The sequence below is a fragment of the Sturnira hondurensis genome, unplaced genomic scaffold (assembly GCF_014824575.4).
Source record: "Sturnira hondurensis isolate 20B ecotype Veracruz unplaced genomic scaffold, ASM1482457v3 Scaffold0004136, whole genome shotgun sequence".
Classification (NCBI taxonomy): domain Eukaryota; kingdom Metazoa; phylum Chordata; class Mammalia; order Chiroptera; family Phyllostomidae; genus Sturnira; species Sturnira hondurensis.
The window spans coordinates 30608195-30632043 of NW_028076767.1; the positions used below are offsets into that span (position 1 = coordinate 30608195).

General features: G+C 54.4%; 1 protein-coding gene across 2 annotated transcripts in view; it reads right to left on the reverse strand.

The window, feature by feature from the left end:
* ANGPT4 (angiopoietin 4) overlaps positions 1-17620 on the reverse strand; it is a 31527-nt gene extending 13907 nt beyond the window's left edge. Inside the window, exons 1-3 of one of the 2 annotated variants that reach the window (XM_037044266.1) lie at positions 16841-17620; positions 3039-3194; positions 1603-1724 (exon numbers count right to left, since the gene is read on the reverse strand). In XM_037044266.1, the coding sequence (XP_036900161.1) occupies positions 1603-1724; positions 3039-3194; positions 16841-17149 (587 nt within the window). In that variant the 5' untranslated portion in view covers positions 17150-17620. The remainder of the gene's footprint in view (positions 1-1602; positions 1725-3038; positions 3195-16840) is intronic. The other variant, XM_037044267.1, reaches the window with a different exon arrangement.
* Positions 17621-23849: the final 6229 nt, after the last annotated feature.

Here is a 23849-nt window from a genome sequence, read left to right on the forward strand (position 1 = left end):
AGGTGCAGAAGAGTGGAATGCTACATTTGGGTTTAAATAGGACAAAAAAGGGGTTATTTGTGCCTATTGATAAGAAACCTGGAATATTAGCTTAGAGAATGCCAGCTTTACCGAGACAGGGATTTTTGTGTATTCATTCACTTCTGTAACCCTGGTCTATGATAGCGCCTGAGGCCTGGTAAGAGCTCAAAAAAGAATCCTCTCCCCCCCCCCCCAAATACTGTTTGTTGAATGGACAGACAGACATACAAAAAACCAGGAACAGCGGCTACCTCTGCTACAGGTGAGTGGGTGGCTGAGGGCAAGGGAGAGATTTTCTTACATTGTCAGATCATGCCGGCCCATTCTCCAGACTAAAACACTAAGTCCAGCCTGGGGAAGATGGAATCTCCCCTGGATCCCAAATCACGTCGCAGGAAGAAAGAGTCTCCGGGCACACTCAGATTCTAGAATTTCAGCCAATTCCACGGACTGACACCTTATTGATGACATCCATCTTCACTGGTTTCCAGGCCCCTGGTGCCAATTCTGAGTGATGGAAAGTATCCTAGTCCTTGCTCTCCCCCCGTCCCTCCACCTTGGGGCAGGAAAATAAGAACGAGGAGGTGATGAACTACCATTAGCTGCACCCCGGTCAGAGGGAGCTGGGTGACACCTAGGAACTTATCTGGGCCTCTCACGAGAGCAACAGTAACACCTCGCCCTGTGCGCAGGCCCGAGGCCGCCTCTCCGGGTGCGTTGGCCTCCTCTGGCACCCTGACCTCGGCGGGTTTTTCTCTACTCAGCTGGAAACTGGGATGAAATCAGCCTCGGGTGTCTGCTTCTCTGCCTTAGCTATACCCCATGACTCCTTCTTCCTCGTGTAATTTCAAGGGTGCTCCTCTCGTGCAACTTTGTTTATAAATACAGAGATTCCCCACCAGTGCAGACAGGAAACTGGTCATTGTGGTTGCTGCTGGGAAGGGAAATTGGTGAATGAGATCAGATCCATTTATTTACAAGCAAAGAGATCACATTAAAATGTACAGGGCAGATTGTATGGTGTGTCCATCATGGCTCAATAAAGCTGTTTAAAATTTATGAAATAAATAAATGGAGAAAGGAAAAGAGGAAGGAAGGAAGGAAAGAAGGAAGGAAAGAAGGGAGGGAGGGAGGGAGGGAGGGAGGGGAAAGAATCTGGGTGTTCTGAGCTCCAGGATAGTGTCTGTCCCTGTCCCCACCCAGCACTGGGCAGATACGCCCTGTACTGCCTGGCCCCTGGCCCAGCCCCAGCCTCGGCCCAGCCCCGGTGTTCACCTCCACTCCTAGCTGCAGTCTGGTCTCCAACCCTGATTTTAGTCCTTGCCCCTGCCCGGGCCTAGTCCCAGCTGCAGCTTTGACCATAGCCCCAAGTGGTCCCTCACTGTGGTCCCTCACTATGGTCCTAATCCAAGTCTCCAGCTATGTCCTCAGCCCCTGTCGCGGGCACTAGCCCAAGTCCAGCCCCCAATCCTGGCCCTGGCACCCACCCAGCCCCGGCTCTTGTGCTCACTCAGGTCCCTGCCCAGCCCTGGCTCTCAGCTTGGGCCCTAGCCCCTCTCTTGGCCCGGTGCCCATGCCCACCTGTTGTATCCCTGCAGCTGGTAGAGCTCATGGCCCTGTAGCAACAGCTGCTTCTCCAGCCTGTTGGCGGACAGTGAGGTCTCCAGCAGCTGGATTTTCATCCTTGATGTCTGGTTCAGTACCTGCATCAGCAAGCGGGAGGGGGTGGGGGCTGCTATGCAAGCCCTGTAGGGGGCCGGCCCAGCAGCTGCCTACCTGGCCACAGGTTCTGCCATTCCAGAACCTTGCTGCTCTGTCTCCCCCCTCCCAGTAGTTAATATCTGTGGTTGTTCATTGATTTATGTATTCACTCACTCACTCACTCACTCACAGGCCCTCACTGAGCTCATGATCTGCTTCCTAAACTTGCTCTTCCTATCCCAGGGGAACTCACCCTTGACCTCCACACTTAATCCAGCTGCAAGGCCCATTAGCTCTGTCTTCCAAACGGCTACCTGACTCCTTCCCTCCCCCTCCATGGCCCCACTCTGGCCCTGGCCTCCATCATTGCTCGTTCTGTGTCCTGTGTCAGCTGTTCACAGGGTCCCCGGTTCTCGCCTTTGTCCCATGCAGTCCATTCTCTGCTCAGTGGTCCCAGGCAGCTTTTTAAAATGTGGCCCCCGTGCTCAAAATCTCCCTGTGGCTCTCACTCTTTAAGTGGAGAATCCCAGTCCCCATTGTGGCCTTCAAGGCCCTGTGATGCCATCTGCCCCATCACCTCTCTGACCCGTCATCCCCAACTTGCCCCCTCGCCACTCCAGCCACACCAGTGTTCTTGATGTTTCTGGAGCTTGGCAGCCTGGTCCTGCCTCTGGGCCTTTGCACGTGCTGTGTTCCTTGCCTGGGCTGCTCTCCCAGTAAGCGCTCCAATCCTGCCTTCTCAGTGGTGCCTGCCTGGCCTTCCTGGTCTCACTGCCTCAACCTGCCGCTCACTCCTGAGGCCACTCCCACCACACGCAGGGGTAGGGATAGACCCCTGTGTTATTTAGTGTGTAGACTTCAACCAGGCACCTCCAGCAGTGCCTGGCACATAGTAGGGCTCACCAAATGCATGCCCATTTGTCAGTCCCCTTTTCATCTTTCACTTACTTACCCTCCCATGTTCCCAGCTGTCTCCTCTCTTAGTCATTGGCCTCTTGAGGTCAAATGAACTGTTTATTATCCATCTCCCCTGCAGCACTGTGAGTCCCCCTTCATCCCAGTGCCCAGCATAGACCTGGGCATTGGAGTCACACAGACCAAGGAGCCAAAGCCAGTGTCACCCCAGGACTCATGGCCTGGTGGGAGACGATTCTGTGACAGGGTCCTCGGAAGGGGCCCCAGGGGGATTGCGGCGGGCCCAGAGGAGGCCCTGATGTCACCCAAGAACAGAGGTCAAGGCAAGATGACCCAGGCTGGCTGTGAGCCAGCCTGGCTGGCCACAGGCCCCCTGGTGCCGCCCACACACCCTCTGGTACCTGAGCCTCCACGTCAGTCAGCTTGCGGGCCCGGGCCGTGGTCTGGTTCAGGAGGCTGGTGCCCAGCTCCAGCATGGTGGCCGTCTGGTTCTGCACCATGTGCTGTTGCACCTGCGTCAATTCCGGCCTCAGGTTCCTCTGGATGTACCTTTCTAGCTGTAGGGAGACCATGGGCTGCGGTCATGGGCAGGGGCTGAGGGAAGGCTCCTGTCCCTTCCACAAGTCCATGAAGGACACAGAACAACCAGGAGGGGCCTCCCTGCCATACCAGGCCACCATTACCTTTCACCTGGACTGTTTCATCAGCTTTCTCCCTGGGCTTTCTGCCTCTACTCTTGTCTCTCTGTCTAGTTCATCCTCCGCTCAGCATCCAGAGGGGTCCTGTTAAACTTCAGTTAAATCACATTCTTCTTCTGCTCAAAATGCTCCCGGGTTTCTCTCGTACTCAGAGGAAAAGCCAAAGTCTGATACGACTACAGCTTCTCGTATGCCCGGACCTCCCGTTGCCACTCTGGTTTTCTCTGTTACTCCTCTCTTCCTCGCTCGCTCCAGAAGCACTGGCCTCTATGACACCCTCCAACACAGCAAGCATGTGCCTACCTCAGGGCCTTGGCACATGCTGTGCTGTTCCCTCGGCTTGGAACCCCCTCTTCCCATCATCCCCTCTGGCATGGCTCACTCCTTCATGTCATTTCAGGTTTTTCTTACCTATCAGGCAAGATTTCTTAGCAATCCCTGACTTTATATTGCCTATGTATCTGTCCGTTGCCTGTTTTACTCTGGGAACGTCAATTCCGTAAAGCCAGGAACCTGGTGCTGCTCACCACCTTATCTCCGTGTCTTCCAGGACAACGCTCGACACATGCTGGATGCTCAGTAAATGTGCGGGCAGTGAACTGATAGAAAAGGATAGCCACAAGGGTCAGCAATAGCCATGTCCATGTTCCAGCTTCCTAGGGGAGAGTCAGCAGCAGAGGGCGAGGACACATCTTTCCCAGACAAGAGGTTGCAGAGCCATCTGCCAAACTGGACATTTTGGTTTCCTGGCCCTCTCCATCTGCCAAACCGGGCTGGTCCAGCCAGTCTCCAAGGGGGAGCTTGAAAGTCCTGAGACCAGACAAGATAATGTTCATTTCTCTGACAGGGCTGGGTTTTTTTCTTTTTCTTTTTACCCCCCTAGAGCAAGAGGGGTTGGTGAGGCTGTTACACCCGGTCAAGTTGCAAAGGTGAACAGTGCGTTCTTGGGGCTCCGTGCCCCTCCTCCACTCTCTCTCCCACCTTCTTCCTTCATTCTCTCCCTCGGTCTTCCATGAGGTCCCGCGGGACAGCTTTCAGGGGCCCTGGGAAGACTGGTTGTCCCCAGGGAGAGAGGTGGTAACCTTGTCTGGGGGGCCAGGCTCTGGCTGCTTCCTCCTCCATCTCTTCTCCCCCCTACCATCTCAGTCATCCCTTCTGCCCTACAGTGCTTTTGAATGAGCACATTCCACTGTAGTGCGAGGTCAAATCCTGAAGGGGGCGCATTGGGCGCGCTGGTACTGATTAGAACGCTGGTTCTCCAGTGTGGTCCTTGAAGCAGCATCTCCAAGGAGCTTGTTAGAAATGAACATTTCTAGGTCTCATCCGAAACCTGCTGAATCAGAATCTTCGGGGTGGTGCCCAGCCATCCAGTGAATCTGATACACACTCAAGTGGGCATACAAGTCACAAAGGGGATTGGGGACTAGGGGGACAAGCACTTCTGAGCTTCTCCAGCCCCTATCCCCTTGGCTCCTTCTGCTGCTGCATCTGCAGCCCCCCACCCGCTGTCCCCTGCAGCACACAAACGTGCTACAATAGCTCCCATCTGAAAAGTAAAGAAAAAACCATCCCGGACCCCAGAGACCCCTTCAACTGTGCTTCGGATTTCTCTGTGCTCTCAACAGCACAACTTCTTAAGAAAATTGCCTTCATTTCTCATCTCCATCCTCGCCCTCACCTTAAACATATTTAAGAACATTATTATGGTGTACTTGACACATACAGAAAAAAAAGCATAAAAATAATTTGATAAAAGCTGTGTATTTATCACACTTAAGAAAATATAAGCCATCCTGTCGAATCCTGTACACCCCGCTCCAGCCCCTGCCTGTCTCCCCTGCCCCCCCGGGGGGCCCTTCACTCTTTAACTGGCCTTGGTCTGGCCTCCTCGACAAGGCAGGGTCGAGAGACCCTCTGTGTTCTCAGCAGCAGTTAACCCAGATGACCACTCGCTTTTGCTGGCAGCACATTCCTCTAGTTTTCCTTCTCTTGCCCCATCACCTCCCCTCTCTATCCTCCCTAACCAGGCTCCCACATTTTGAGGGTGGTGGCTCAGCGCTGGGCCCTCGTCTCTCTGCAGGCTCTCTCCTAAGATCAAGGGACCTTAATGTGAAGAGAATTCTGGAGGGTCTATGAATGTGGATCAAAAAATGACATATTTTGTTCTCTAACCTGTAATTAAAATTTGGCACTTTATTTATGCGCCCAGGCCACATACCATCACCCTATTAGCCAATCCAGGGACTTAATTACCAACAGAAATCACACATACTTTCATCACAGCATATGTGTTACAGTATCTTAACACACCGTTTTTTGCTATGACTCTGGAATTATGGACATTCTTGGACCCAACACTCAATAATGCTATAGCTAGAACACAGATTTAGGTGTTTTTCTAAACAATTAATTAATTTTTAGCGAGAGGAGAAGGGAAGTAGAAAGAAAGGGAGGGAGGAAATATCAATGTGTAGTTGCCTCTCTCACGCCCCCTACTGGGGGGTGTGTGGCCTGAAACTCAGGCATGTGCCCTGACTGGGAATCAAACTGGTGACCCTTTGGTTTGCAGACCGGCACTCAGTCCACTGAGCCATACCAGCCAGGGTAGTTTTAGTTTTAATATTTTGATTACAATTGCAACATCACTGGGTATTCTTATGCTTTTATTTTTTGCATCTGAAAGTATTATTCTGAAAAGGCTTCCATATGCTTTACCCAGGATCAGACGCCAAGGTGTCTGAGGCCACAAATGTACTGGGGCCCTGAGCGGGTAGGTGCCTGTGGGCCCCAGGACTTTCATGCCCCCTTCTGACTCCTCCCCTGAATATCCCACCCACTTGTTGTCTCCACAGGGGTTTCCAACAAGCATCTCAAGAAAAAGCACCCAACATGAAACCCTTGACTCCTCAGAGCCCACCACCCTGTCCCTGCGTCCCCACCCTGCTCTCCCTTCATCTTTTCCCTCTCAGTAAAGGGACCGCCCCCCACCCCCAGTCCTTAAGCCCCAAACCCAGACCTCATTCTGGACCCTTCTTTTTCTCACCTGCCACACTCAGTCCACTAGGAAGTTCCAGCCACTATGATCCCAATGCAAGTTCTGAACTGGCTCGCCCCCCTCTGTCCCCAGCCATCATCATCTCCAGGGGTCACACCCTCATGCCGTCCCCACCACACCTCAGCCAGCTCCCTGGGGGTCCAGCATGTGGCTGGTCAGGGTGCATCAGGGCGGATGAGGGCAAGCAGAGCTTCACTGAGGCTGCTCTTGGACTTTCCCACGAGTCACGAACCCCCTGGGACCTGGTTTAAAATACAGGCCTCCAGGCCCTGAGTTCCTGCTCCATGCTGTGAAACGGCAAGTTCATTCCTACCACAAGACCTTCTTGGGCTTCTCCCTCAAGCCTCTCATGTGCAGATGGACAAAGTGGGGCCCGGAAGACTTGCCTAAGGTCACTACATGGTGGGCTAGATTCTAAGACTCCCTGCTTGGGGGCTTCCTCAGGTCTGCAAAGTGGGGCAGGACCTCAGGATAGCTTGAGGTCATCTTGAGTGACAGGAGCTCCCTCAGCACCCTCACTGGTCTCTCATTTGTCCTTTGGCTGCTAGTGGCTGGGTGGGAAAGGCCCCCTGCAGCTGGGGCCTGTCACCCAAGTTGCCACACCAAGCATGAGCTCTGGAATGGGTGATCCCGGCCAGGTGGACCAGTATGGCCAAGGTGGGGCTCTGGTGACTAATGTCAGTCTGTGTGGTGGGGGTTGGGTGTTCAGGAGACAGCTGAAAGGGTGAGGCAAGGATCCCAATGGACACAGGGGCAGGGAATGAGGTCTTCCACAGCCTCACCTACACTGTGGGGCCTGCCTCTTCTCTGTCACCCTCATGCTGGAAAGTTCTCAGTCAGGTCTCAGATGGGAAATGGGGGCCTGGATTCCTAGCACCCCTCCAGCCTGCAAAAAGGCTGATCTTTGACCCTTGGCCTCCCCCCTTTCTTCCTGGTCCTGGGTTTGAGTTCTGGCTCTGTTCCACTCCTGCTGTGGGTCTCTCATAGTTGAGGGTTACATTTCTCTGAGCTCACTTTACCAGTCTGTGACATGGAGACAGTAAACCCCACTTCTTATGGGGCAGAGGGCATTTGAAAAGGGCCTTAAAGGGAAGGAAAGGGGTTTTGACGGGTGGGGCTGGGAGAAGAAGAAAGATATTTCAGAAAGACAACGGGTGAGCATCTATGGATGTATAGTCTCAGCGCCAAGCCTTCTTTTCTCCTGCATTATTTAAATAAAAGCTACTTCAGCTGACCAATAGAAAAACAACTTCAGTCCATGCATCCAATGGACTCCACTCAGCAATAGAAAGGCACTCTCATGGCGACCCGAAGGCTCTCAGATGCATTGCGCAGAGTGAGAAAAGCCAGACTCAAGAGGCTACATGCTGTTTGATTCACTAAATGACTTTCTGGAAAAGTCCGTAATTGCGGGGGGCTGGGGCCAGGGGCAAGGACTGACTATAGAGGGACACAGGGACTTTCGGAGTTCGGTGATGTCTGTGTCATGGCTATGGTGGCGATTTACATGACTGCACACATCTGTCATCATGCACAGAACTGTGTGTAAAGGGTGAATTTCACTGCATATGAAATAAAAAACAATGAAAACCAAACCTGCCAATACAAGGTTCTTTCCAACATCATATATGTATATATATATATGTATGTATGTATATATATATATATATATATATATATATAATCATAATATCATCATAATGAACATGTTTCCTGACAGCAACCCCTCACCCTGAGTGTCACTCACATATTCTCTCAGGAATTATTTCTTGGGCACCTGCTCCATGCCAGGCACTTTCCTAGGTATTGGATTGGCCAAAAAGTTCGTTTAGTTTTTTTCTGTACAACAGCTCTCTCAGCACTTAGTTGTCTTGAACTTCATTCAGAACACTTTCGTTAGATTGTATTGAGACAGCTGTCATATCAGCTGGCTTTAAAAATTTTTTTCAGAATTGGTGAATTTTTGCGCAACCATTTTAATATTAAAGATGGAGCATATTTATGCTTTATTATTTCATGAGAGGTAAAAACACAACTGAACACACACACAAAAGATCTGTGCAGTGTGTGGAGAAGGTGCTGTGACTGATGGAAAGTGTCAAAAGTGGTTTGTGACGTTTCTTGGTACTATTGACAATTTGGCCAAATAATTCTTTGCTGTGGGGCTGTCTTATGCATTGGAAGATGTTTAGCAGCACCCCTGGCCTCTACCCACTAGAAACCAATAGCAGGAGATAGCTGACATACTCAAAATATCCAAATTAATAAAATTATTGGTGAAAATGAAAAATGTGTCTTTTATTTTACAGAAAAAAGCTAGATGGAGTTTTTGGCTAACCCAATCCTGGCGAATCAGGAAGTAAAGTCAGCGTGTTATCTGATTCCAGTGCACTGCCGCTAAATCCACCAGTTAAGCCCCACTAGCTGTGGGTGCTGTGAAGAGCAGGAGATGGGGTAATGATCAAGGTCAGGGGCAAGTGTAGCCAGAGTGGCAGGGAAACCCTCAGCTGAGGGGGCTGCTGAGCTCGGAGGAGAGAAAGGCCCCACTGTGGGAAAGCCGGGAGGAAGGGAACTCCGGCTGGAGGGAAAGGTGCGTGCGAAGGCCTGAGGTGGGAGGGTGTCTGGTGTAGGTAAGTGCGACTCTGACCTCACCCTTCTTTGCTGTGTGGACTTGGGTAAATCACCTCACCTCTTGGTGCCTCAGTTTTTCCATCCACTAATGGGTAAGCAATCTTGCTGCACAGGCTTGTCATGAGAATTAAAAATGGACATGTCTCAAGGCACATAGCACAGGGTCTAGCACACAGGAAGTGCTCAGCAGATGCTGGTATCTTTGTCATCCTACGCTCTCTCTGGGAGGCAGGAGTATTCTGTGTTCCACTTTCTTGAGGACCCAACTGATGCAGGTGGCTGCCCCAGGGCCCCACAGCTGGTCAGTTGCACCACTGGGACATGACCCGTGGACTCAGCCCGCTTCAGATCCCACAGAGGGTTCCCGGGGTCCGTTCTAGACATCTCAGAGCCAGCTCTGCGGCTAAGCAAACGCTCAGAGGCCAGGGTTGCAGGCTCAGGGGACAGACCTAGGGCCTGTTGTCTCACATTTCCTGCCCAAGGAGAGAGAGGGAGAGGGTCTGTGTATGTCCAGCCTGCAGAGCTCTGGGGCCTCAAAGGAAAGCCAGGCCAAACTGCTTGAACAAATAAACTCGATCCTTTGGGGGAAGCCGTGCTCGGGGCCTCTGCGGCCGCTGCTCCCAGCCCATGCCTGGGCCGAGGGCATCTGTGCCAGCCTTTCTAGGCTCTCTTCTTAGAAAAATAACCTTCCTCCTCCAAGAAACAGATGCTGTTTTCTCCTCTCCACCCCCCAGTCCAAAACAGAAAGCAGCTAGCGGTAAGGTTAGGAAATCAAACCCCCAGAGATTTGGTTTGGCAACCCAGATTCATTTCTTGTTTGGATAACCCAAGACTGAAAATGCCAAGAATTTAAGGGCAGTCTGGGGAGGTCGGGGAAGCTGGGAGTCCCAAGCCAGTGAGGGAGGGTCTTGGGTTGGGCCAGGACCCCACACTGCACCCCCGATGGATGTGCTTTTGACCCATATTCAGTCAGGCAAGGCCTGGCAACCACCGGGCTGGGGGGCTGAGCTATTCTGAGCTTTGACGTCAGGGACCTGGAGCAAACAGCAGAGCCCAGGGGCAGTGCCAGGCTGGAGGCTCCTGCCCAGCCCCGGAGCCCTACCCCTCGGCTTTGGAGGCAAAAGGAGGAGACAGAGATCCCAGCTGAGCAGTCGGACTGAGGGGTGGGCGCTGGCCATCAGGCCAGTGTGTCCTCCAGTGTGGACGGAGAATGTGGACACCTGGGGAGGTAGAGGTGGTGGGGGGGAACAGGTTGCCTAGTGGTTAGAGGAGAACCTGAGAGGATGACCAGGAGAGACCTGCAGAGACACTAGCTAGACAGGAGAGAGAATCAGAGAGTGACAGAGACACACAGAGACCAGAGGGCCACTGTGAGAGCCGTGGAGAGACTCGAGAGAGGCAGAGGGACACAGGATGAAAAGAGAGAGACAGAGACAGACAGTGACATAGGCCAGTCGTCACTGGTACAGGTGAGAAAGAGGAAAATCCCACAGTTTTGGGGTTTGGGGTTTGCTCAGCCCCCTGGGGCCCCGGAGACGCAGTCTGGTGCTGGGAACAGGCCGAGAGCCTGGGGGCTGTGTCTGGCCCTAGTGTTCCTCACTCTCTTCACGGGCCCCTTGTTAGGGGCGTGGGAGAGGGCAAGGCATGCCACTTCCCGACTGGGAGAGCTGGGGGAGCTGGCGGGGCGGCAGGAGTGAGAGTGTGCCTTTTCGGGGAGCAGGCTGCAGGCAGGTGCTTCCCAGCTCTGCCGCTCTTGACCCCACATCACATGCCCCACGGATGGGGCACCAAGTGAAGGGTCACAGAGCTAGTCTGTGGTGACCCCAGGAGGCCATGTGACTAACCACTGCACCACACGGCTCAGCCACGGAAGCCTGCCCCCCAGCTAGCTATGTCCCCCCACCCCCTCGACATTCCTGGCGGCTGCCAGGAGCCCATGTGCAGCTCCCCAATAGTCCGGACGTGAGTCACTGGGGCAGAGGCTTTCCAGAAGGAAGGAGCAGGAGAAGAAAGAGAGGTGGAAGGAAGGTGAGAACAGTAGAAGGAAGGAAAGGGAGAGGGGTTCAATGGAGGGGAGCGAGAGACAGGGCACCCCCTGACCCCTACCCCATGCACATCTGAGCACAGGGCAGAAGGACAACAGCCAGCTGCATGCTGGGAGGAGAGTGGGTAGCCGGGGATTCGGGGATGCTGATGCAGAAGGGAACAGCCACCACCTCTCAGATCCACTTCCCCCACCTCCCTGACCCCCTCCAGGGAGGAAGAACCTGGAGTGCGGAGTGAGAATCATGATTGGCTTTTGCTGCTGGCAAGCCCCTTCCCTTCCTGGGCCTCAGTTTCCTTACCGGTACAGGGGAGGAACTGGGGGCATGGGATGAGCAGGTGCGGGCCACTGGGAGCTGGCAGCAGCACCCCAGTGCTTACCCAGATGAACAGAGTGTTGCTGGGTGTAGGGGCAGGTTATCTCCCGTCAGCCCTGGTCGTCCCTGAAGGCCACGGTGGTGATGACGATGCTACTAGACAAGGCTATTTGAAACTCACTTTTCTGCTTTTCAGGGGTATTATAGCAGAAACCCACAGGAGAAGTTGGAGTTTCAAAGACTCTGGACTGAGAGAATGCACAAGAGAAGAGCCAGAGGAAGGTCATGACCGCGGCCACAGAAGGTAGCAAGCATTCCTGACCGGGCTGCAGAGAGAGTAGCCAGGAGAGAGGTGACTGTTCAGGTACCGCCTGTTCCTGCGTCAGGGGTCATGTGTCTCACAGGGGTTGGAAGGACCCAGGAGTGACCGGGCTCGTGTTTCCACTTCCAGGGAGGGCACCTAGTGGAAACAGCCAGCATTTATTGAGAGCTTACTGCGTGCGTGGCACTGGGCCAAGGACTTCACGGGCATCATCTGTGGTATCACTCTACTTTACAGGTGAGGAGAGCGAGGCTCAGAGAGGCGAAGCAATGTGCCCTGGGACGCACAGCGAGGAAGAGCCAGGACGCGTCTCGAATCCCAACGGTTGGGCTCTCACCTTCCAGGCTCTGCTGCTACCCCAGTCACAGGACCCAAGGGGAAGGGGCTGCCAGGCATGTTTAGGCCCGTGGGTCTGAACTTGCTCCACAGGCACAGAGTGACTTGGCAGTGACCTGAACACCAAGGAGCATGAGGGGAGCACTCAACCCAAAGGCCCCTTACCAAGGAGATGACGCGGCAAACACCTGCATGAACCCCACCAAAGACCAGGCATGCTGGGGACCCCTCGGGAGCACTAGCATGGACAAGCGATATTCCCAACCCTGAGGGTATCTGCCACCCTTGGACTGACTTGGCTGAACTTCCCCTACCCAGTGGAGTAAAGCTCAAAACAGAAATAATGTTGAATTAAATGAAAGCCCACCAAGCTACTGCATTCTTGCCCAGGTGGGCTGCACGAAGTCCTCAGGCAGCCCAGCAGCAGCCTGACAGCGGCATGTGACCATCCCATCGGTCTTCCCAGCCATCCGTGACATGCTGCCATTTTCTCCAGTTTGTGGATGGGGAAACTGAGGTTCACTCATGCACAGCGATGTGGCAAGTAACTGCCGGCGTCAGGATGTGAACTCAGGTCTCCCTGACTCTTACATCAGTGACCTTTGCCCCTCAGTGTCCCCAGCCCCAGTGGTCAGTGTAGGTGGATGGGCCCCTGGAGGGCACATTCCACTGCGAGCTGAAGGGATGGGCAAAGGTCATGACTCGAAAGCCTTTGGTTTAAATCCATCCCTTGGCTCGGCCAGTGCTGCCCAAGCACCAGGCACCCAGGGGAGCCAAAGATGGGTGAGAGGGTGAGACTTGGGTGGAGAAGCCAGGTGGGAATTGATGAGGCCTGAGCCAGGGCAGTGGCCAGGGAGACGGATGCTGATGAGTGGCAGGATGGATGGGCCCTGCTGCTTGGGGTGTGGGGGTGAGGTGGCGGTGAGGAACAGCCCCAAGGTGGTAATACCTTAAACAGAGAGAGAGAGAGGTGGGCAGGGGTGGGAAGAGCTGAGAGTCAGACAACTTTGGAGTCAGGACACTCTGAGCTCTCAGAGGGGAGATGGTGGAGGGGGACGGGTCAGGGTCCTGGATTCAGGGCACAGGAGCCCATCAGATGCCCATATGGAGTCACCATGGAGCAGGTTGGAGATAGTGCTGCAGGAGTGTAGGTAGGGGCAGGCCTGAGGACAAGGCCACTCAGTGTGAGAGCCAAACCAAGAGCCAATCAAGAGCTGAGACTACGTCCTGGGAAACACCCACATTCTAAGCGGTGCAGGGAGGAGCAGAGCCACCTGAGAGATCTGATCAGAGGAACACTGTGCAAACGGGAGGCAAGTTCTGAGAGTGCTGGATGAGCCAGGCACTCACTCTTCTCCGCCCTGGGAACCCAGCAGAGAACTACACAGGCTCGGTCCCTGCCTCCCTGCAGCTCATAGAGCAAAGGAAATGCTTTTAAGAACAGGTGAGTAGTAAGTGCTAAGAGAGGAAAACCAAAGCTAGGGGAAGGGATGGCAGGAGGGTGGCTATTTTAAACAGGGTGGACAGGGAGGGCCTTTCAGAGGCAACATTTAAGCGGAGATATGAGGGAAGTCAAGGTTGAGACACATGGCTGTCTAGGGGAGAGGTATTCCAGGAATTAAGGATTTTGCTCTTATTCTGAAGAGATGGCAGTCCTGGGAAGGCTTTGAGAAGAGGAGGGACAGGATCTAACTGAGGACTGAATAGGACTCCTGTCCCTGCTGAGTGCAGAAAAGACCAATGGGCTTGGCCAGGGTGGAGACCGGGAGTCTCAGACCCTGGCCATGGCAACCGTCTAGGTAGGAGACACAGGTGGCTGTCCAGAGTGGGGCCAGGAAGTTGGAAAAAAACTAGCACTATGTGCTTTATAGGTGAGTGTTTGTTAATGGAGACCGTTTCCATCAATTTCTCCACTTGACAATTCAATTTGTCAAGAGGTCAAGTGTGATGAAGACTGAGCTGTGGCCATCGGACTTGGGAAGTGGGACTTGGCAGGCGGCCTCAGGGGAAGGAGGAAGGGGGGAGTGAGGAAGCAGAGGAAGAACACGTGGACCTCTGATTGCTCTCGGTTGGAGGGGAGACTCCTTTCCTCCCTGCTGTCCTTTTCCTCTTCCCTTCGAAACACGGAAGATACTTGCATATGATTCAGCGTGAAGGGGAAGGACCAGTAGGAGGGAGAAGTGGATGAAGACACAGGAGGGGATGGTTGGCTTGAGCAGGGTGCGGGGCTGCAGAGGGTGGGCCTTGCAGCCTAGGTGGGCGGGGGGGGGGGGCATGGTCTTGGCCCCTCTCTCTGAGCCAGAGAAAGGCCTCGGGGACTGGAGGTGAACCTGCAGGCGTGGGGCAGGCTGCCGAGGGTCACCTCTCTCCTGGGCCCCTATTCTTGTTGCAGCGGGAGGTCCACGTTCTGGGGAGAGGACGGGTGGGGTTCAAGATGGAGGCCCGAGGAGGGTGAGGTTTGGAATAATCCTTATGGGACTGGAAACAGGTGCCTGAAGAGGCACCCACAGACTTCAGGTGGCACAGAGCCCCCAAAGGGTCAGCTCCAGAGTGTGAGGCCAAGAGCTCCCTGGAGGGGGAGCTGACGGCGGGCTAGTGGAGGCTGGAAGTGCTGCAAGGCAGGCGGTGGGAGGGCTGGTGGCCAGAGAACTATGAGAAGAGGGTGAGCGTGGGCTGAGGAGACAGAGGGTCTGGGCAGGAATGCAACAGGACTTCATATCGTGTGTGCACACACGTGTGTGTGAAGCAGGTTGGTTAGATAGGGGTAGTGCAGCCTCTCCACCTTGAGGGTGGATCAACTCCCGGTGTGCACAAGGCAATCCGTTGGAAATCAGGAGGGAGCTGTCAGGCCTTCAATTTACATGATTTTATATGTCCTCTTGTTTTTCCTTTTATTGATTCCAGACAGAGGGGAAGGGAAGGAGAAGAAGACAGAGACCAACATGGATGTGAGAGAGAAACATCAATCTGTTGCCTCTTGCATGCTCCCAGACTGGGGACCAAACCTGCAACGCACACAGTGCTCTGAGTGGGATCTGAACCCACAACTTTTTGGTTTCTGTGATGATGCCCAACCAACTAGGCCTTGCTGGCCAAGGCTGTGTGTCATCTTTTTTAATTTTTTAAAATTTATCTTTAGAGGGGAAGGGAAGGCAAGAAGGAGAGAAACATCAAGGTACGATTGCCTCCCGTGAGTCCCCTGCTGGGAACTGGCCTGCAACCCAGGCATGTGCCCTGACTGGGAATAGAACTGCGACCGTGTAATTCGCAGGCCCACGCTCAATCCACTGAGCTACACCAGCCAGGGACATCTTTTTAATATTCATTTTCATTTGTCTCACCTTCTACACATACATAAATATTAAACAAATATGCACATATTAGGGAGTGGACGTTGCTGATTGGGCACATGATTGGAACAATTTGGAAACCCTGGAGTAAGAAGGGACCGTTCTTTGGAGAGGCACTTGGGGGAACCTTCTTGCCTCCTCTGCTCGTACCTCATTCTGTAAGCTGCTGTCTGCTGTTTAACATGCTTGAAAGCTCCGGGGATCGGTTTGCTCCCTCCACCACGTGCCATCAGTCAGACTGTCTCCTGGGCCTGGGGCCTGGGGCCTGGGGCCTGTTCTCTCAGTTGGTAGCTTTTACTCATGGGGCCAGCCAGGCCCATGCAGGGAGCCCTGCAAGGTGCCCTTCCTGCTCCCATGCCCAGCCCAGGGCCAAGCCTGCCTCATTACCTCCGTACCTCAGTGACTCACCAGGGCCAGGCACAGAACATGCTGGCAGAGTTTGCTGAATGACAGGAGATGCCAGAGTGGCCCTGGCCTTGGGCCAAAAATTGAGGGTGGTGTCCTCAAATCCTCGATCTCTGTCATCCCGAATCCAGTTCCTCAGTAGAGCCCATTTGCTTCCCTTTCATAATATAACAGAATCTGAGCGAGACACCTGCTCTGCAGCCCTGTCCTGCTTCAGGCCTCCATCACCTCTTGCCTGGTGGCTGCAGCAGCCTCCTCCCCGTGCCTCCACCCCTCCCCCCATAGTCTGTTCTGTTAGAACCTATTCAGGTGTGTGTCTCCCAACTCCGAACCTGCAGCGGCTCTCGTGATTCTCGGAGCAAGAGCCAAAGTCCTTCCAACACAGACTGCCTTCCCCTCCCCTCTCTGGCCCCTTGGTCCCCCTCCTTCTCTGCTCCAGCCACACTGGCCAACCTGCTGTTCCCCAGGCACCGCCATTGCATTGCCTCCTCACAACCTTCATCCTTGCCGGTCCCTTTGCCATAAAGGCCTCCCTCCCCTGCCCCCACAGGAGACCTGCATGGGCTGCCCCTTCACTTGACTTGCTCTCAGGGTTCAAATGTCATCTCTTGACTTATCTGACCTCAAATTCCCACCCCTGATCACTTCTTGCCTTTTCCTTCTGTCATTTTGCTCCCCATCGGACATAGTAGATTCGTATCGTTCATCTTTTTATGCCTCTTACCCCCACTAGTCCAGAGGGGGATGCACTCTTTGTTTGCTGTTGTATCCCAGCACCTAGGAAGGGCCTGGCCCATGGCAGCTGTCAGCCAGTTTTCATTGGGTGAATGAATGAATGACAGGGAGTCCCGTTTCCAGTGCTGACCCTGCCCATCTTGCTATGTGGCCTTAGGCCCATTGCTGGCCCTCTCGGGGCCTCATTACCTCACTCTGTACAATTCAGAGACAAGGGTCCATCACCTGGCCCTCTGTGCCCAGGGAAGGCCTCTGAGGTAGACGCTCCCACTGCCAGCCCCTGCACAGCGCCCCCTGCAGCCCAGCCATACCTTCTGCAGCCACTGCGTGTTGTTCTCCAGCACCTTCTCCAGGCGTTGCACCCGCTTGGTGGGCCAGTCCCCGAGGTTCAGGGCAGAGGCTGGTGAGTCCCTCTGGAGGCTGTTGGAGGCCCTGAAGGCCTCAGGCTCTGGAGGGCAGGGCTCAGGCTCAGGCAGCACGAAGGTGTAGCTGCACTGGCCATACTGGACGCGGTGTGCCCGCCGGCGCCCTCTCGCCTCCTGCCCCCGCCGCTGGGCCACGGTCATTGCGGCCACAGTGAGGAGGAGGCCACCTAGCAGCATGGCTGGATGGAAGAGCATCCAAAGATGTGGGGACGGTGATGGGTGTCTGGTCAGAGCCCAGAGGGCCCCACTCCGAGCCCAGGAGGCACCCACCTCGGCCACCCGTGGGCAGGTCTGCCCTCAGAGCTGCTGCAGCTGCAAACCCCTGTTTGGCCAAGCTCCACCCAGACAGCTATTTATACTTGCTCCAAAAGCCACAGCTGCTCGGCTCCTCCCACCGCCTCGTGCTCCCACTCCCGACTCTCCCTCACCTCTATTCTTCCCTCTTTTCCTTCCTTCCTCCTCACTCGCCCGCTTACTACCCTGTCTGTGCTCCGGCCTTGCTCTGCCTCGGGGCTTCTGAGCCCTTTTACTGGCCAGAGGAGACCTGGCCTCCCAGCCAGAGTGCAGGCAAGAGAACAGCACGGAGACACGTGTGCACACTCAGACTCCAGCGTGCGCGCACACACACGCTGGGACGCCAGCGCTGCCTGCTGCAGAAAACCAAACACAACTGCTCTCTTCCTGTCTCTGTCCCTGTCTCTCCCTCCAGCCTCCCCCCAGCGGAGGCTGGAATCTCAAATTTCAGCACCCCATGCCTTCCCTTTCCCCCCCCAATCCAGCACATTCCCGCTCTGGTTCCCTGTTAGCACTTGGAACACCAGTGAAGTGGCCCCCCAGAGAGAGTGAAGGGCGGGGGCAGGGGAGCGAAGTTGGGAGGAGGCAGCCGGTCCAATCTGATTCAGGAGACAGAAAATCCTTACAAGGCGGGGAAGTGGCTTCACCGGGGAGCTGGCTCTGTCCTCCCTTCTCTCTCTGGCCTCAAGGGATGTTGTGCCCTGAGGTAGCCCTGGCTCAGTTCCTGTGACAGTACTGTCCTGTCCTGTCCTTCGGCAGACTGTTTGGGGGCTGCCTTTGCCTGGAGGTGGGGAGATCGGTGGTCATGAGAAGAGCTGGGGATGCAGCCCCCGAGTCAGAGGCAGCTGACTCTAACTCCCCAGCCCCATCTGCGGGCCCTGAGACCTCAGGTGGGCAGCTTCACCCCTCCGGGTTTCCATAACCTGGTCATCCCCAGCTGGGTTAACTCTGTCTCTTGAACAAGAAACATACGTAAATTCTCCGCATGGATACCAAGGGATCTTTGATTAACTCACTTACCTGCTTACCGCCCCGACTCCTGGCTCCATGGCTAACCAGCTGTCCGACTTTGGGCAAGTCACTTCACCTCTCTGTGCCTCTTACTCCTCTTGGTAAACTGAGGAAAATGCAGGGGTGTGCAAAAGTGGGTTTACAGTTGTGAGTACACGAAACACGGAGTTAATAAAGCTATTGTAATCATTACAACCTGCGTGTATTTTCCCACACAAGCCACTGCGAAGCTACTTTTGCCCACCCGTGTAATGCCACCCATTGCACTGGGTGGGCACCAAGCAATTACTTTCCATTGTTGTCCGTGTCACGGTTATTGTCTGCCTCCCCTCCCCCAACCCACTGCACCGCTAACCCCAGGAGGACAAGGGCTTGGGGGACACAATTGCTGGGCAGGAGGTGCCTGGAGCTGGCTGGGGCTCTCCTGGGTGTGTTGCCTCCTGGTGTTCTTTGTTCTTTTTCCCAGAGTGGGGGCAGAGCTGGCTGTTTGGTATTGTTTTGTCCCCTTTGTGTTCCCAAATCCTGTCCGAGTTTTGAACAGGGCAGGCTGCTTGGGAGAGTGGCAAACAGGGGCTCATCCGGGGGACTATTCAACCAGGTGCGCGGCTTTGGCAGGAAAAGGAAAGGCAGCTGGTTACCAGGCACCCGCTGAGCTTCCATGTGCCGAGAGCCCTGTTCCCTCCTCTGCCTCAACTGTGACCTCCGGCCTTGCAGGGAGGAAGTGGTTCACAGAGGCTGGGAGTCTGTCACGGCGGGGGCACAGGTGAGCCCGGAGTAAAAGCCTGTTGTTAGGATTGAGCAGGCTNGCCTCCTGGTGTTCTTTGTTCTTTTTCCCAGAGTGGGGGCAGAGCTGGCTGTTTGGTATTGTTTTGTCCCCTTTGTGTTCCCAAATCCTGTCCGAGTTTTGAACAGGGCAGGCTGCTTGGGAGAGTGGCAAACAGGGGCTCATCCGGGGGACTATTCAACCAGGTGCGCGGCTTTGGCAGGAAAAGGAAAGGCAGCTGGTTACCAGGCACCCGCTGAGCTTCCATGTGCCGAGAGCCCTGTTCCCTCCTCTGCCTCAACTGTGACCTCCGGCCTTGCAGGGAGGAAGTGGTTCACAGAGGCTGGGAGTCTGTCACGGTGGGGGCACAGGTGAGCCTGGAGTAAAAGCCTGTTGTTAGGATTGAGCAGGCTGAGCTTCGTGATAATCCCAATGAAGCCAGCGTTGCTATCCTCCCATTTTACAAAGGAGAAAACCGAACCCCGGGGTAGGAGAGGGATTTGCCCAAGGCACCCGGCCTGGAGGTGCTTGGCCTAAATTGAGGACTGAGAATAGGCTTCGCCTCCGGGCTGGCCCCAGAGCCCAGCCTACTTCTCCCACTTACCCTCCCAGGGCAGTGTGCAAGGACAGCAGCCCCCCTCAGCCTCAGGCTCCTCATCGGGTGCACCAGGGAGAGTATTAAACTTCCTCATGGGTCATCAGAATGACGGCGGGAAGCTCCTGGCACAGGCCATGTCTTTAGTCTTATTGATGGAAAGAATGAATGAATGTAATTTCCTCCCCTGCACAGGCTTAACTAGTCATGGGTCCTGAAATTACACGAGGGTCTCTTTGTATGAAAGAGGAAATGCAGATGGGATCAAAAGAAGAGTTCTAGAAAGCCTGGAAGATGGCCCTGCCAACCTCTGCACCTTCGTTTCAGCTCCCCTTCTACCTCTGGACTTTTGCATGAGCTGTATTTTCTCATTCAGAGCACTGTTGCCCACCCACTCTCACTCCGACCTCGCATCGGTTTTACGGTTTCAGTGGCTGCCGACAACCACCCCAACACTCGGTGGCTTGAAACCGAAATAGCCATTTATGACCTGTCAGGGTTTCTGTGCATCAGGAATTTGGGAGCCGTTCTGCTGGGCAGCCTGCTGGGGTTTCTCCTGGGGTTGCAGTCAGGTACTGGCTGAAGTCTTCTTTAACTCACCTGTCAGCACCGTGGCACTCCCCCTTCCCCAGTCATGGTGTCTTCAGAGGGTGTCTCCAGCATGGTGGCTTCCAGCAGCCGGGCTTCTCATACGGCCACTTGAGGCTACAGAGATGCATGTCACCAGAGAGCCAGGTGGCAGTTACGTCACCTTTTGTGAACTGGCTTCAGAAGTCATTCAGTGGAATTTGTACATTCCATCCATCAAGGGTTTCCCAGGTTCGAGGCAGGGGCCATAGACCTCCCTGTCTATGGAAGGGTGTCATTGTCGCAGGAAGAACTTTCAGGAGGGTGTGTGTGGCTGTGGCCATCTCTGGGAAGTGCTACAGGCAAGAGAACCTCACTTCTTCCTTCTTTCTTTCCCTTTCTTTCTTTCTTTCTTTCTTTCTCTCTCTGTTTCTCTCTCTCTCTTCTTAAATATTGCAGACACATATTCATGTGGGCCCCTTGGTCCTGTTCAAGTTTGAAATCAGAGCCCCCCTGTAGCCCTAGCCCTTCATCTGAACCCTTCCTGAAGCGCTAAGAGGTCAAATACTTGGGTAATCAGTCATCCCTTGGCTTGCCCCAGCATTTGCTACTCAGTGCATTTTCAGTGAATGCCTGCCCAATGGGTGAGTGAATGAGTGGATGAATGAATAAATGCAACACTTGTGCCCAGCTCTCCCTGCCAGGACACAGGGGTCGAGAGGGGCACTGTGGAGCCACCATGGGCTTCACCAGCAGGGCTAGCCTGGCTGACACAGGCCTGGGCAACCTTGGGCAGATGGCCAGCTGCTCTGGGCCAGTTTCCCCTCCTCAGTTGGAGACAGGCTCAGGCCGCATCTCCCGGAGGCCTTGCCCAGGCAAGCTTCAGGGGAAGTTCATAAGCTGTCAAGCTGCTGAGGACATTTAAACACAGGGCCCCCAGGCAGTGTCCGAGGTGGTTTGGGCATAAGCCCGGCCTGGAGACAGAAGCCATACAGAATGACCTCCCAGCTCTCAGGGAAATGGGGGCCAGCCGTTGCCGTGTGTCACATGGTAGCAGGCAGGTGGAGCTGGTGGCTGGGCCCAGAGATGGGACCCGGAAGGCGGCATCTGGGCTCAGCTGGCAAGCTCCGGGAGCGGTGCCTGAAGGCAGCGTTCACCTTTGGGCCTGGAAGGGCCTTTGGTGACCACCGTGTTCTGTGCATGAATTTATGACCCCAACCTCATTTCTGAGCTGCAGACGCAGAGCCATCTGCCTTGTAGACACGACCCTCAGGGTCTCAAACACAGCTCCCCATTTTCACTCCCCTACTCTGCCAAACAAGCTTCTCCTGGATTCTCCCACCACTGGTAGTTGCTCAGCCTTCACCAAGCACCTGAGGCAGAAACCTGGTGACAGGGGTAGGGTCAGCCTCACGAGACCCGAAGGCATTGAGGGAAGGACAGGGTGGTTCTCAAGGAAACCTGGGGTGGAGTGACCAGGAAGGAGATGGGTATGGATGGGCATAAAACACCTGCCCGCTTGCTTCCCCATCTTGGCCACTCACCAAGGGAACCGGCTTCCCACTCTGATCCAGTGGGGCATCGGCAATGGACCAGCACGCAATGGACCCGTATGTAGCGTTTAGCTCCTGAGAAGTGAATTCAGAGATGGGGGCAACCTGCCTGGAGTCACACACTGGAATCTATTTTCCTGGGAGAACTGATCTTTCTGAACCTGGGAACAAAGGCAGGTAAACAGACCGTTCCTGGAGAGGCACTGGCCGATTTGGGGCTCCTTGGCCATCTGGATCCCAAGAAGAGGATGAAGTCACCAGGCTGAATCTGCCACTCCTGGCCTCTTCTCCAGAACCCAGCTCTTCCCCAGCCCCCTCCCTGTTCAGCAACCCGCATTTCAACACCCAGGGTTATAAATAAGAGGGGCAAGCCTGGCAGCTTAAAGCACACCCAAAGCCTCTTGTACTGTGCTGTTCACATCCCTCAGGACATTTGTTACTCAAGAGCTGGGTGTCTTGGGGCCATCGATGACAACAGAGTGAGGTCCTAGAAGAAAGCTCTGGGGCTGCTGACAGTCCTGGGGATAATCTGTCAGGGTCCCCAAGAGGTCCAGGGGTGAATCTGTGGAGCTAGAATGGTTGTGTCCCAAGAGAAACTTCACCCAGTCTGTCAGCTCTTCCCCACCTCCATTTTCCACCGCCCCACACCCAGAGCCACAACGCAGCTGATAGATCAGAAGGGATCCAAGGCTGAGTTTCGAGGTCACCCCTGTGACCCAGGCCTAACGATTAAGAGCCCCACTCTTCTGGCACTGAATCTTGATTCCACTTTACTGGCGAGACTCAGTTTCCTTACTTATAAAATGGGGAGAAGAGTCCCTCATTAGCAAGGTGTGGGGGAGGGTCTTCCAGTTACCAGAACTGTGTAAATAAGTACCCTAACACTTAGTGGTTAAAACAAGGGCAACAGCTAGATTACTCATAAATGCATTTCTGGCCAGGTTCAGTGGGGACTCTGCTCCATTTGGCACCAGCTGGAGCAGCTTGGAGTCCAGAGCCCAGAACCATTCGAAGCCTCATCCATTCACACATCTGGGACCCGGGCTGGGGCCGGCAGCCAGAAGGACCGCCTGCAGCCTTCGCATGGGGCCGGGGCTCCCTCACAGCATGGTGGCCGCGCTCCAAGGGCAAGCTGAGAGGTAGAAGGCATATGACCTTTTATGACCTCACAAATCACACAGGGTCAATTCTTCTAAATTCTCCTCACAGAGGCAGTCACAGAGCCCCACCCAAGTTCGGGGGGGAAGAGGGGCAGAATCCCTCTGGGTGGAGACTGGCGAGGTTTCAGAAGAGCAAGTGGGATGGGAGATGCTGGAAAATACTATCACCAGAGGAAGGAGGATGAGAAAAGGCCGCTTCAGTATTCAGCATGTAAGTAACTGCTCCATATGTTGGTAGCTATTACTATATTATCCATATCATTGAAAAGATCTAGCTTCTCTGCGTAAAAAAATGTCCTTCAGGCCCTCTGGTAGCTAAAGGTGAAGCAGAAAGCGGGGCTATTTCCATTGACACTGCCAGAGAAATTGGCCCAGAGACGCTCTGGGACTTGCCCAAAGTCTCCCAGCATCTGAGCATCTGGTCCATCCTCAGCCAGACAGGCCTCTGCGGCCGGTAACACTTGTTGCTCTTGCCCATGGGGTAACCACCCTAGACTCGGTTTCCCCTCTGAATAATGGAGAGTCCCAGCTTTACTGCCCAGGAGGCTGAGGGGTCCAGGGTGGAGGCCATGCACCCTGAGCTGGGCTGCTGAGCCTGGGCTGCCAGCTGCGCAGGCCTGGGGAGCTCGGCCGCCTCTGCGCCCATCTGGCGCTCGCTCCAGGACGTGAAGAATGAGCCTGCCAGGCCAGAGCGCAGATCTATTTTAGAACCTGGGACCCCGTGGAGGCTCAGAGGAGCCTGTGACCCAGAGAACGAATGGGCCCTCTGTATTTTGTTTGTTTTTATTAAACAAGCACAGCATGTCCCTCATAGAAAAGTCAGAAATAAATATATTAGCAAGAGGGGAAAAAATAAATGTTGCCTGTGTTCTCACCAGCCTAAGGCAAAACCCATAGCCAACATTTCGGAGCATTTTCCTCCCGATCACTTCTCTCTACATAGAGATGCCTA